At 37.5% G+C, this 12,700-nt stretch overlaps 1 protein-coding gene across 1 annotated transcript in view; it reads right to left on the bottom strand.

The window, feature by feature from the left end:
- The window catches only part of LOC127962664 (myosin-binding protein C, cardiac-type-like), a 31,211-nt gene that overhangs the window by 842 nt on the left and 17,669 nt on the right, over positions 1 to 12,700 (bottom strand). The window contains exons 21-31 of the mRNA XM_052562304.1: positions 10,860 to 11,019; positions 10,440 to 10,544; positions 9,951 to 10,139; positions 7,260 to 7,394; positions 6,433 to 6,600; positions 5,984 to 6,072; positions 5,253 to 5,448; positions 4,932 to 5,071; positions 2,823 to 2,982; positions 2,524 to 2,660; positions 1,232 to 1,418 (exon numbers count right to left, since the gene is read on the bottom strand). Coding sequence (XP_052418264.1) covers positions 1,232 to 1,418; positions 2,524 to 2,660; positions 2,823 to 2,982; positions 4,932 to 5,071; positions 5,253 to 5,448; positions 5,984 to 6,072; positions 6,433 to 6,600; positions 7,260 to 7,394; positions 9,951 to 10,139; positions 10,440 to 10,544; positions 10,860 to 11,019 — 1,666 coding nt within the window. The remainder of the gene's footprint in view (positions 1 to 1,231; positions 1,419 to 2,523; positions 2,661 to 2,822; positions 2,983 to 4,931; positions 5,072 to 5,252; positions 5,449 to 5,983; positions 6,073 to 6,432; positions 6,601 to 7,259; positions 7,395 to 9,950; positions 10,140 to 10,439; positions 10,545 to 10,859; positions 11,020 to 12,700) is intronic.

Raw genomic sequence — 12,700 nt, 5'->3', positions numbered from 1 at the left:
ACACATGAATAGATTACATTTTAAAATCTATTAAAATATAAATCAATTATTTTAAAATTATAATAAAAATTTTTTTTACTGTATAAAAGATAAAAAAAATTAAACTAAACTAAAAGTAACATAATAACCTGTGCATCCTTACTCCTCTGAAAGCTTCCCCTTTCCTCACAGTGCTTTTAGAGAATTGAGTTTGATCAATTTCAGTATTGAGAAGCCCCCAGTCACGCTGGACTTGAGACTTGTTAGAGAAAGTACAGACAGTGTGGGTGTGATGACAACACATGGGGCACTGTCATGCTTACCTTGGACACATTTCACACAGAGCAAACCCGAGCTCACTGTTTAGCTGAATGTGGAGGGAAACGGGAAGTAAGGAGGAAGTATTAAAGTATGACACACAGCAGAAATCATGGATCACTGGATAGATCAATTTTTGGAACTTCAGACACACTTCTAGGTCAAATCCATCAGTTATTAACCAAAATGAAATTTTCAATTAATGCCAAGACATGCTATCCACGTTCCTTTGTTCTGTTTGAAGTATAAGTGTAATGATAGACTTTGTTTGTTTTAATCATTTCAGAGTTATAAAATAAAATGTTATTACAGCCAGAAGCATGGATGGATTTTGATCTATATGCCTCAGCATATATCTTTCATTTTATCATAACATAAGAGTGTCATTCAGGTAAGGTCATTCAGGTAAGTTTCATTCATAGGACGCCTCTGATTATGGTCCCTCATACAACATTTAAAGGCATGGTTGACTCAAAATATAAAACTTCTGTCAAGTTTATTTCTACTAATGAACACAAGAAACTATTTTTTAAATTGTGTCTAACCAAACAGTTGCTGGTCCCCATTGACTTCCATAGTATAGAAAAAAATCTTCCTACAGAAGTAAATGGAGACCAGCAACTGTTTTCTTACCAGCATACTTTAAAATCTGATTTTTCTTTTAAAAGGGTAAATGATAACAGAATGCTCATTTTGGGGTTAACCATCCCTTTAAGCAGCACAACTGTTTTCAACATAGTGATAGTTAAAAGAAATGTATCTTGAGTACCAATTTATATATATATATATACACACATTACAAACATCTTACTGACCACAGGCCTTTGAACACAAATGCAATTAATAGACAAATCAAATTCTGTCTTTAGTATATGTTGTTTAACACTGAATTTTATCATCAACTCTAGATCGCTCTAGAGAGGCATGTACTTACAGCGAACTTCCAGTTTGCATTCTACTACGTCTTCTCCGCTGTCGTTGACCGCCTTACACGTGTACACACCTCCATCAAACGGACACGGCTTACGGATCTCCAGAGTCAGCACACCCTGATTGCTGAACATACGGTACTTGGCCTCATTTGTAATGTCCATCTTGTTTTTGTACCATGTGATTTTAGGCTGCACAAAAGATTAAGATGGATTTAAAAATGGACTGTCTTGACAATTTTCTTCTATAAACATTGATAGATAATATTTTAAATATCTTAATATTAAATATATAATATTAATATCTGGGCTTAGATACTAGCTTGTAATATATATTAAGCCATTAAATATTTCAGGAGCAGGGTGATACAAATGTTATTAATTTTTTTATGAACAAAAAATGCTCAAAAATAGACCAATCTGGACTCTTCAAAGTTCTAGTTGTTTTGATCTTTTCTGTTTCAGCATGACAATATTCCTATGAACAAAGTTCATTGAACAGAGAACCTTTAAGATGAATTCAAATGCTGACTGTGAAGCAGACCCCATCAGTGACCTCACTGATGCTCTTGTGTCTGATTGAGACCAAAAGCCTACAGTTGCAATCCTCAGCATAGTGGATAGTATGGAAGCCTACTTAAAGGGATAGGTCACCCAAAAATGAAAATTACCCACCCACATGTTGTTCCAAACCTGTAAGACCTTCGTTCATCTTCAGAACACAAATTACTATTTTTTTTTTATTAAATCCACGAGCTTTCTGACCCTGCATAGACAGCAATGTAACTGACACATTCAAGGCCTAGAAAGGTACTAAGGAGGACATGATTAAATTTCATGTTCAAGGCCCAAAAACGTAGTAAAGGCATCGTTACATGCAACATCAGTGGTTCAACCTTATTTTATGAAGCTATGAGAATGCTTTTTGTGTGCAAAGAACAAAAGCGTTCTGTGCTTCATAGAATTATGGATGAACCACTGATGTCACATGGACTATTTTAATGATGCCCTTATTATGTTTCTGGGCCCTGAACATGGTAGTTCCACTGCTTTCTATTGAGGGTCAGAAAACTCAGATTTCCTCAAAAATATCTTAATTTGTGTTTGTGACATGAGAATGTCTTACAGGTTTAGGACGACATTTTTAACTTTAACTGTGGTCTTTTTATCTCACAATTTAGACTTGTATTCTCTAGAAATGCTGAAGAAGCAGAAATGACTGATGTTTTGGTGTTTCATATGTTTGGACCTACAGTATAGTGTATGACCTTTGATAACTGAGGTCACGTGTGCTCACCTTTGGGATGCCCCTTACGGAGCAGCTGAGTGTAGCATTGTATCCAGCAATAACTGAGCGACTCGCGAGAGGATGTGTGAACTTGGGGGCCTCAGAGAAATCATGCTCTTTGTAGGAAGGAGGCTTGTACACAATGCCTGTAAAGAAAACCAAAACATATATCAGGAGATCAGGGGAGTATTTAAAAACTTTAAATACTGACAGCCTAACCACTTCATGCTTCCAGAAGTGTTCATGCTATCAACACTGCATACCATTGAGCAGGCATGAGAATCTAGTGTCTGGACACAAACCATCACCTGTTTTCTGGATGTAGGCGCTGTCTTTGGAGATGCAAAGCTCTGGACTCAGACCCACCATATTCATGGCATACACACGAAACATGTACTCATTCCCCATGATCAGGTCTGAGACCACACAGTTAGTGCGCCGGTACTGCTCGTACACGGTGTACCATTCCTGCAAAGTAGAGAAAAACCACACAAACCTAGTCCTATACTGTGTACCACACTGCCGGACACACTCGGATTAAAAGCTGTATTTGTTCTCCTCTGAAACTATCAAAACCATATATGTTATAGGAAAAATATTAAAATATCCATAAAATAACGTTTTATATATACGTTCATACCACAGTTAGTAAAAAAAGTAAAAAAAAAAATGTAATAAGAAATAAAATGAAGGATCATGTGACACTGAAAACTGGAGCAATGGCTGCTTAAGATTCACTGTTACCGTCACAGAAATAAATTACATTTGAATATATATTGAAATAGTAAAGAGTATTTTGTAAAAATGTTTGACTGTTTTACTGTATTTGTTTTATTAAATAACTGTTTTGCTAAGCATAAGTGACTAAAAATAAAAAATAAAAAAACCTTACCAACATCAAACATTGAATGGTAGTTTATTTTAAAAAGTATGATTTTGTGGATGTTTTTTTAAGTCACACTTATTTCTTATTGTAATTGAGGGGTGGGGACATGAAGAATAACAATTTTACCCGAACGGCAAAATTGCATGAGATTTTTAAGCACAAACCTGCCTCACTAAATTTGTTAATATTTATATATTTGTTTCCTTAGATTTTCCAGTGTAACTATAAAAATGGGTATAAAACACTGCATGTTCATTGTGAACCACTGTGCCATGGGGTCACCAGCAAACAGTATGTGGGAACTACTGTATGTCACTACTTATCATACTTGTGGTTCTCAGATTTCTGGCTATACCACTGTAAAATTATTGCCCATTGTTATAGACAATGCAGAAAACGCTGCAGGATTGCTTAGTATTAAGCCAAAGTGTCATCACTACAGTATGTTAGTGGGAGCAGTATATGTTGAAGCAGGTAAATGGCCTGCCCATGAATGTGCCCCAAAGCCTGCTGCCCAAAGTGCTTTTATATTTAGCAGCAGAGCATCTCCGATTTCTGATTGAGATTGTCCTGTGAAACCTGATAATCCGGTGTCTTCCTGCCTGCTGCTCTGAACACATGGAGAGGAATAGACTAGCTCTAGTAACAATGTGGGGTGAAACCCAAACCGGGTGCTTTTTATTTAGCCGCTAACCTTAGTGGCTCAAGAGTACAAAGGGGTAAAGAGACCACTATAATGACAGCACTTAAATCAGGGCAAGGCCGTGGGCTAAGATTACAGCGTGCTTGCACCGAAGGAGGCACAGGTGCTCTAGTTTGGTGCGCGGCAAGGGTCATTTTGGAGCTTTGGGTACTGGATGTTCTGGATGCTGTTCCGCTGGCCCACAATTCAGTGCCACTTGCCAACTGTATGTCACAAGAGAGGCTATAAACTCATATTCTCCCTGCACCACTGTGCCACTGATGAATAGTGTACATACATTACTCAATTACAGTGCTCACAAGCTTAGCTGCTTTAGATGGCAGGCACGGGGAGGCTTACAAACCCACCAACTCTTTCTCTCAATCCGAGTTTGATAACTAACAGTACTTGACATACTGTATGTACTCTAAAAGTATATACCGTATTTTTCGGACTATAAGTCGCACCTGAGTATAAGTCGCATCATTCCAAAAATACGTCATGATGAGGAAAAAAACATAAATAAGTCGCACTGGACTATAAGTCGCATTTATTTAGAACCAATAACCAAGAGAAAACATTACCGTCTACAGCCGCGAGAGGGCGCTCTATGTTTTCAGTGTAGACTACAGAAGCACTGAGCAGCATAGAGCGCCCTCTCCCATTTCTCTAGGTTCATGTCAAATAAATTTTGATAAATAAGTCGCACCTGACTATAAGTCGCAGGACCAGCCAAACTATGAAAAAAAGTGTGACTTATAGTCCGGAAAATTTGGTATGTGCAGTATGACTCTGTTAAAGAAATTCTCAATTTTAGCAAAAACACAAATTTGTTTTTTTTGGGTTTACCTGGGTTTTCTTATCAGCCTTCTGGATGGTGTAGCCTGTGATGTCACAGTTTCCATTATCCTTGGGTGGTTTCCACTCCAGGGCAACGTTGAAGCCCCAAACATCTATTATCTTTAAATTTTGGGGTGGGCCTGGCAGGTCTGACAGTAGAAAAGAACAATTTTACTGATACAATCCAACACACTTGTATCGTAAATAAGATATGGACATATTCTGGTACTCCAAACTGTGAATGTTATTCTTGTGTAATTGTGTTAAATGTAGTCGAGGATACAAGCTCAATTTACTGTGTATGCTGTCAAACAGGTCCTAGTAACTCACCAACAATCTGTATGTTCACACTGGCCCTGTCCTGCACATTCTCAATTTGCACTTGAACTTCATACTTCCCAGAATCCTTTCTCTCAGATCTCCTGATGAAGAGGATGGTATCAGTGTCGCTGTTTCGTATGCTGACCTGCTTAGGGTCCAGAGGCTCGTCGTCCTTTATCCAGGTCACTTGAGGTCGTGGTTTACCCTTAAAAGTTAGGCGGGTGAAGAACGAGTCAAGACATCTCATTGTTCACTAACTATATTACCAACAAGAAACAAAGAATAAGTACTTTTATGAGGGGACAGACAGGGATGGATGGATGGATGGATGGATGTTTTGGGCACTACAGGAGTGTTACAGATGCCATTCAGACTTGTGTTATTGACTATCATCTGTATTCAGCCCGTTTAATTGAATTTCAGCCATAGAGCTCAGAGTATTTATAGAGTGAGAGGATGAAGATCTACGTTTCACAAACTGAGCTCTGTAAACGAACAAGTGGATAAGTTACAGTCTACCAAACAATGAAACTGTTGGAGGTCAAAGTCGGCATCAAAGGAGGACAGCCAATGGTTTCACATTGCGACAAATAATACTGCTGGATGAAGCAATACAGTACTTTGCTTGATCTTTTCATGCAAATCTAAATTGTTTGAATGGATTAGTCACATGTTACGCATCATAATTTTGATAGGGATGTGCACATTTCAAACCCAATCTTAAGGATGAATTTTCTCACCTGGAAGGGGATTACCAGGTTAATCGTTTCTCCTACTTTCTTGATGAGTGTCTGGCGGAGGTTACGGGGTAGCCAGATTTTGGGTCGCTCTGCAACAACAGAATGCAAGTAATTCACATGATGGCCCTGCATCTTATAATATAATAGCCTGTCTTACCACATCTCATTTGCTATCTCATTTCCTTCCCAACAGTGAACTATAATGCAATGCAATAGATGGATCTTCACTTAAAAAATAAAGCTCATTTGCCTGAACATTAGCATTTATAAGTTTAGTTTCATTCTTTTATCAGGTTGACTTATCTGTAGCAAGGGGCATTAACATATGGTGTATTAAACACAATCTATAAGACAAAAAGCTGATAAATTTGAACCTCTAGCATCACTCTGAAATGTTGACTTTAAATGGGCTATCATAACATTTTAAGATCATTCTCTGTGTAACTCACGCATGATTTCACGGATGGTGACTGCTTGTTGCAATGTGGCAGGAAGGCTTGGGCCTGCCATGTTATAAGCCTTCACGCGGAACTGCATCTTCTCTCCAGTTGGCAGGTCACAGATGACCACAGAGGTCTTTTCTGTGAGACCAGACAATGCAGGAATCCATTCATCAGCTACAGAGATGAAAGAAAAGTTTCAAACACAGAGCATTGAGAATTTATTCTAAATAGTACGCTGATGCAGTTAAAAAAAAATCATATGTTTAATGCTTAATTTATGAAGCTGTACTACCACTCAAAAAGGCTATTAAGGTCAATGCAACTTTTTTTAAGGAAACTAAATTCCTTTTTAAGGAATACATTTATTCAACAAAGATGTGTTAAATTGCTAAAAAAAAAAAATTACAAAATTACATTGTTAATAAAATTTAAATTTTAAATAAATGCTGTAGTTTCAAACTTTATTTTCATCAAAAGATCATGATTTTTTTATTTTTTTTTATAAATGTTTCTTCAGCACCAAATGGGTAAACAGAATGATTTCTGGAGGATCATTCTTCATTTTTAAATATTTGTTTTTTTTATTAAACCATTTAGTTTAAATTTTATTAATATTTCACCATATATGCTTTATATATATATATATATATATATATATATATATATATATATATATATATATAAAAATGCAGCCTTAGTGGAAATAAGAGGCAAAATCTATTTAAAAATCAACTGTTGCCAAACTTTTTAAAAAAAACTACTGTATTCTTATTATAAACACATTTACATAAATTCTGTCCCACATTTAAATCTTTAAACCATCCGATACTTACAGCCTTCTTTGCAGTATTCAACCCCATAGCCTTCGAGTTCAGCTGAGCCCATCCTCTCTGGAGGTTTCCATTTCAGAGAGATGGTGGTATCGCTGATGTCATCCACACACAGGCCTGTGGGCTCGCTGGTCGGAGCTGTGGACAGGAAGTTGATACAAATAATTATGTGTTTCAGTCAAAAGAAACTATGTTCTTGTATAAAGGTTTGGCCAAGTACCATTTCCTTTCCTGAAACGATGATGTACTAAGGATTAGCTTTGTCAACTGACAGCAAGGAAAACCCTTGTGTGTGTTTTGTATTCTGAGTGCAACATTTGATGTACTTATATACTGTTACTAAGCCATCAAAGACAGAGATAGTACTGGACACTTTTAATACATAGCTGGATTTACTTGGTCTTGTCACTGTGGTCTCCAGTAAAGTTCCACTAAAGAATGTGAAAAGAACATAGTGTTGTCACTAAACTAAGCAGCCATGGAAACAATGGAAGTGACCTCAATAGTGACGTTCATCTCCACTTACCTTTGAGACTACCTTTCATGGAAAGCCTTCCGTTACTGACAAGAATAACCAACATTGCTTGAATGAGTCTGAGTTTAACTTAGGGTAGTGGTGATATGGGCCTCCTGAAGATACACATGCTGTCTGCTTTGATTTGTAAGCAAGCTCCAGTCTAAAATGTCTGTGCCATATTTAAGCGCCAATGACATGCTCAGGTCAAGCTGTGTATTTATGAAGACTGTGAACTTGCAGCAAATCCAAGAACATCTATTCATATCTAACCAAGGGTTATCTGGAGTGGAAGAATGCTTATCTTAGTTGACATGCAAACAACCACTCTAAAAATGAGGCCAATAGAAATAAACAGAGCAAAATGATCAGGCTTTGCTTTGGTATGCCTATTCAGGCCTTAAGGTGCATTCGCATTCCCATCCTCCTGCAAATTTTCATAGTAAAATCTAGGCCTAATCATTTCAACAGGAATTTGCAATTGGGAATGACAGTGAAAGATTTGACCATATGAATTTTGCTTTGGGTTCAAGATGCAACTTGATCTAACCAGCAGAACTCCACAAGTGACTTCATTGTGAAATGTGCTTTATACATCACTGCACTACTGACAATTAACATTTTTTTGCCATCAACATTTCACTAATGTAACCATATCTTTGAATGCAACCGTTCACACAATCTGCTTGTTAAGTCATGACATAAATAATACTGTTTCCGGGCCCAAGACTCTACTTGTTTCAATTGAGACTACTATCTCAATGGCATATCATTACACAAGCTTACATTACAATACCCATGTGGATACGCATTATACAAATTTTTAGGTTTAGGTTTTAATGCTACCCTATGTAGTATTCTCGAAATAATTTGATGACAATGATGCATCAAGACAGCCGTAAAAAGATATATTAAGATGTCACCAATAGTATAATCCCTAGATATTAATAATCTCCACAAAAGATAGTTAGAAATAGACGCCTACTGCCAACAGGTTTAGGCTCTGGTTCTGGTTCTGGTTCTGGCTCTGGTGGGGGGGCAGTTTCCTCTGGAGGTGCTTCTGCAGATGGTGCCCCTTCCTCTCCAGGAGGTGCTGCTTCTGCTGGAGAAGCTCCATCTTCAGGAGGAGCAGGAGTTGCCTCCTCAGCTGGAGGTGCAGGAGCTTCAGCACTGGCCTCTTGTGCAGGTTCTTGTGGAGGTGGTGCTTCTGGCTCTGGCTCTTTGGTTTCTGCTGGGACATCGGGCACTGGCTCGGCCGGTGGTGCCTCAGCTGGCTTCTTCTCAGCAGTCTTGGGGAGCATCGGTTTGGTCATTCTGTCTCTAGATCACTTCAGTCTGATGAGTTTTACCAGTAGAGCCTCCTGAAAAGTGTCTATCCTTTCTGTAACACCTGCTGTGGTCTTCTCTGGGCACAGTGACGGTGACAGGCAAGTAACAAAGGAAGTGCACTGTCCTCCCCCTCCTCTCTTTTGACAATGCAGTAGATACAGCTTTGCAAAGTGCTAACATGCCATTATTTATAGAGAAGGATGCCATGGATAGTTTTCTAATCAGCTGTCTTTTAACAGACAGCAATGCTTTTAATGCAGCTCACTATAAGATAATGTTAAAGATGAGCAAAAAATGAATGCATCATTAACATGTCTATTGTTTAAACTGAAAAGGACCCTTTCAGATTACTTTAAAATAACATGACCTGTCAATTGTACCAATTATATGAAAAGATGTGGCTACATAGGTCTATGTCTCTTGAGAGGACAAGCAGCCCTTAAGGGATAGTTCATCCAAAAGAAAAATTTGCTCACCCTCATGATGTTCATGACATTGACTTACTTTTGTTCCATTTAACATTAAAGAAGATATGAAATGGATGCAATGGAAACTGACACTGGATATTGCAGAAGAGCGACGTGAGGGGTGATTAAAGAATGATGTTATTTTTGTTTTGTTCAGTTTTGTTAAACTATCCTTTAACTTGGCAGTCACAATATATCATAATGAAAGCAGTGAATGGAATCCATCAAACTGGCATTCCGCATATGCTAGCCTCCTCACTACATATTAAAATATGAAAATATTTAAAAATAAAATATCTGCAACAGAGGCTTTAAGAAATGCAGGGGAAACAAACAAGTCCCTAATATGTAAGCAAAGTTCTAAATAAAAGCAGTGGAACTCACCAACTGGCACAAATGGCTGGGAGGCAGCACTGGGGCGTGACATGCCGATGGCGTTTACTGCGTAAACACGCATTTCGTAGGATACACCCTCAATCATTCTTTTGGCTTCATATGTGGTCTCTTTATGAGGATCAAAATTGAGTCTCATCCATCTATAGCTCTTTTTCTTCTTCCGTTCAAGAACATAACCTAAAAGACATTAAGAGCACATTGCTATTATCATGCATGTCCTCTTCAGTGCACATTTAAAAGGCAATTTTATAGGTTTATATTTTTCATTAGGGTTTTTTTTTTTTCATAATATGTAAGCTCCTTTACTTAACTTCAAGTCTGATGAAGTTTATGTTAAGTTAGTGGTTGAGTAAAATGTATTTATAGTTTTTGGGAACATGTGATGTCAACAAGACGTAATTATTAGAATATTAACTATTTATAGTAAAGCTATAGAAAGCTCTGCAGTAATACTGTGTACTATTATTATTAAGTCACCTATGACTGGCTGGCCACCATCAAAGAGTGGGGGATCCCATTGAACAACGCATGAATCTTCACCGACACTAAGGATTCTGGGAGCTGCAGGTGGGTCTGGCACATCTGTAAAACATCAAAAGCTTAATCACGCCATTTCTTCTGTACAGCTAATATGCAGCTACATTAAAGGCATTTTGCTCTCAAATGGCAGCTCTCTTCTATACATTTGAATACTGCAAACCTTCTGAAGGCAATACACACAGAGTGATAATAAACAGACAGAAAAAGATGTGGACAGTTTAGTTTGTGAAGTAACAGTTCTGAAGTGTACAAAAGAGTGCTGCAACATAGCCCATATTGAAATTAGGGCATAACTTCAGCCTTCCTAGAGAACAGCTGTGAAAGATACCCATCATAATGTGGTTTAAAGGAGCTTACCAACAACTTTGACATTAATGTCAGCTGTATCCTCTCCAGCAGGATTACGTACAATGACAGAGTACACGCACTCATCCTGACGCTCCGCCCCCTCAATGGTAAAGATACAATGGCCTTTGGTACTCTGCACATGGACACGCCCATCTGAGTCTGTCAGCACCTGAACAACCAATCAAAACCACTTGTTTAAAATGTAAAAAAATCTGGATCAATCACAGGCCTTCAGATTCAACTCTGAATTCAGGCAATCAGGAATAGATAACAGAGGAAGATCTAATATAAAACTTTCAAATGCCAAAACACCCATATATACCACAAATATCTGAATTATCAGATTATATACGTTACCTGTTAAATACCCCCTATGCATGGATGATGGATTTTCAAACCTTATACTTTACGAACTTTAGATTATAAAACATTCACTTACCTTGTAGACAGTATTCTATAGAGTTGTGTGTGGTTTGTGTTAAAAAAAACTTGCTTCATAGCTGTCAAGATCTCAAAAGTATGATGATTTGTGTGCTAAAGGGATGCTTGTGTTAATGTTATAGCAGCTTGTCTCCTTTTTACCCAGGAAAAGACAAACCACAGTTAAAGTTGAGAAGAAAAAAGGTGCTTTATCAAATTTTAACAATTTCAATCACTAAACTATATATATATATATATATATATATATATATATATATATATATATATATATATATATATATATATATATATATATATATATATATATATATATATATATATATATATATATATATATATATATAAAATAAACACTTAAAGGAACACTTCATGTTTAATAAATAAGCTAATTTTCCAACTCCCCTAAAGTTAAACAGTTGACTTTTACAATCTTCGAATCCATTCAGCCTAGGGTGACCAAGTGTGCCTTCAGGACACATCTTGGCCAGGATTTCTATATTGCCTTGGCTTTGTTAGCGCTGCGCAGACCAATTGTTGTATGACAAAGTACAGTGAGAGCTCTAGAGAGCAAACAACTTGTGCTTTTGAATCGCTCTCACGGTACTTTAATCTCGTACACCGATGCTCAGTGCTGCTTTAAGTCCAACACTAATATGTTCACATATTTGCATCGCTTTGACCGTTCTCTGTAGATCCCACCTTCTCACGCATGTAATGATTGGTCAATTACGTACAATGACTGCATGTTACTGGTCAAATGATCATTACCTTTATTAAGTATGAAAACAGCAAACCAAAGCCAAAACCTGGATATTTTAGGCAATGTAGAAATACTGCAGGACGTGTCCTGGGAATATGGCACGTTTGGTCACCCTAATTCAGCCGATTTCCGGGTCTGGCAGTAGGACATTTAGCTTAGCATAGATCATTAAATCTGATTAGACCGTTAGCATCTCGCTCAAGAATGACTATTTAAAACTTGACTCTTCTTGACTCATCATTGTGTACTTTTTGTGAAAATGAAAAGTTATGATTATATAGGCCAATATGGCTAGGAACTATAATCTCATTCCAGTGTAATAAATAATCAAGGAACTTTGCTGCCGTACCATGTTTGCAGCAGGCGCTGTGACTATTTTCATGCGCTGTGTAATATCACTGCGCCTGCTGCAATGAGAGAATAGTTCCTAGACATATCGTCCTAGAAAATCGCAACTTTTTATTTTCCGTCGGTCTTAGTACACGATGTAACTACAGAAAAGTCCCAAACCCAAAGATCAGTTTGGATTCGAAAAAGGTAAAACTCAACTGTTTATATATATGGAGCGTGACTCTGGATAAACTGATCAAGACTGCATCGTCATGCAACATAGGTCAATAACATCCCAGCCAAAGCAAGAAGCATACAA

Source organism: Carassius gibelio, chromosome B7 (assembly GCF_023724105.1).
Source record: "Carassius gibelio isolate Cgi1373 ecotype wild population from Czech Republic chromosome B7, carGib1.2-hapl.c, whole genome shotgun sequence".
Taxonomy (NCBI): Eukaryota; Metazoa; Chordata; class Actinopteri; order Cypriniformes; family Cyprinidae; genus Carassius; species Carassius gibelio.
This window is presented reverse-complemented; position numbering and strand designations above follow the sequence as displayed.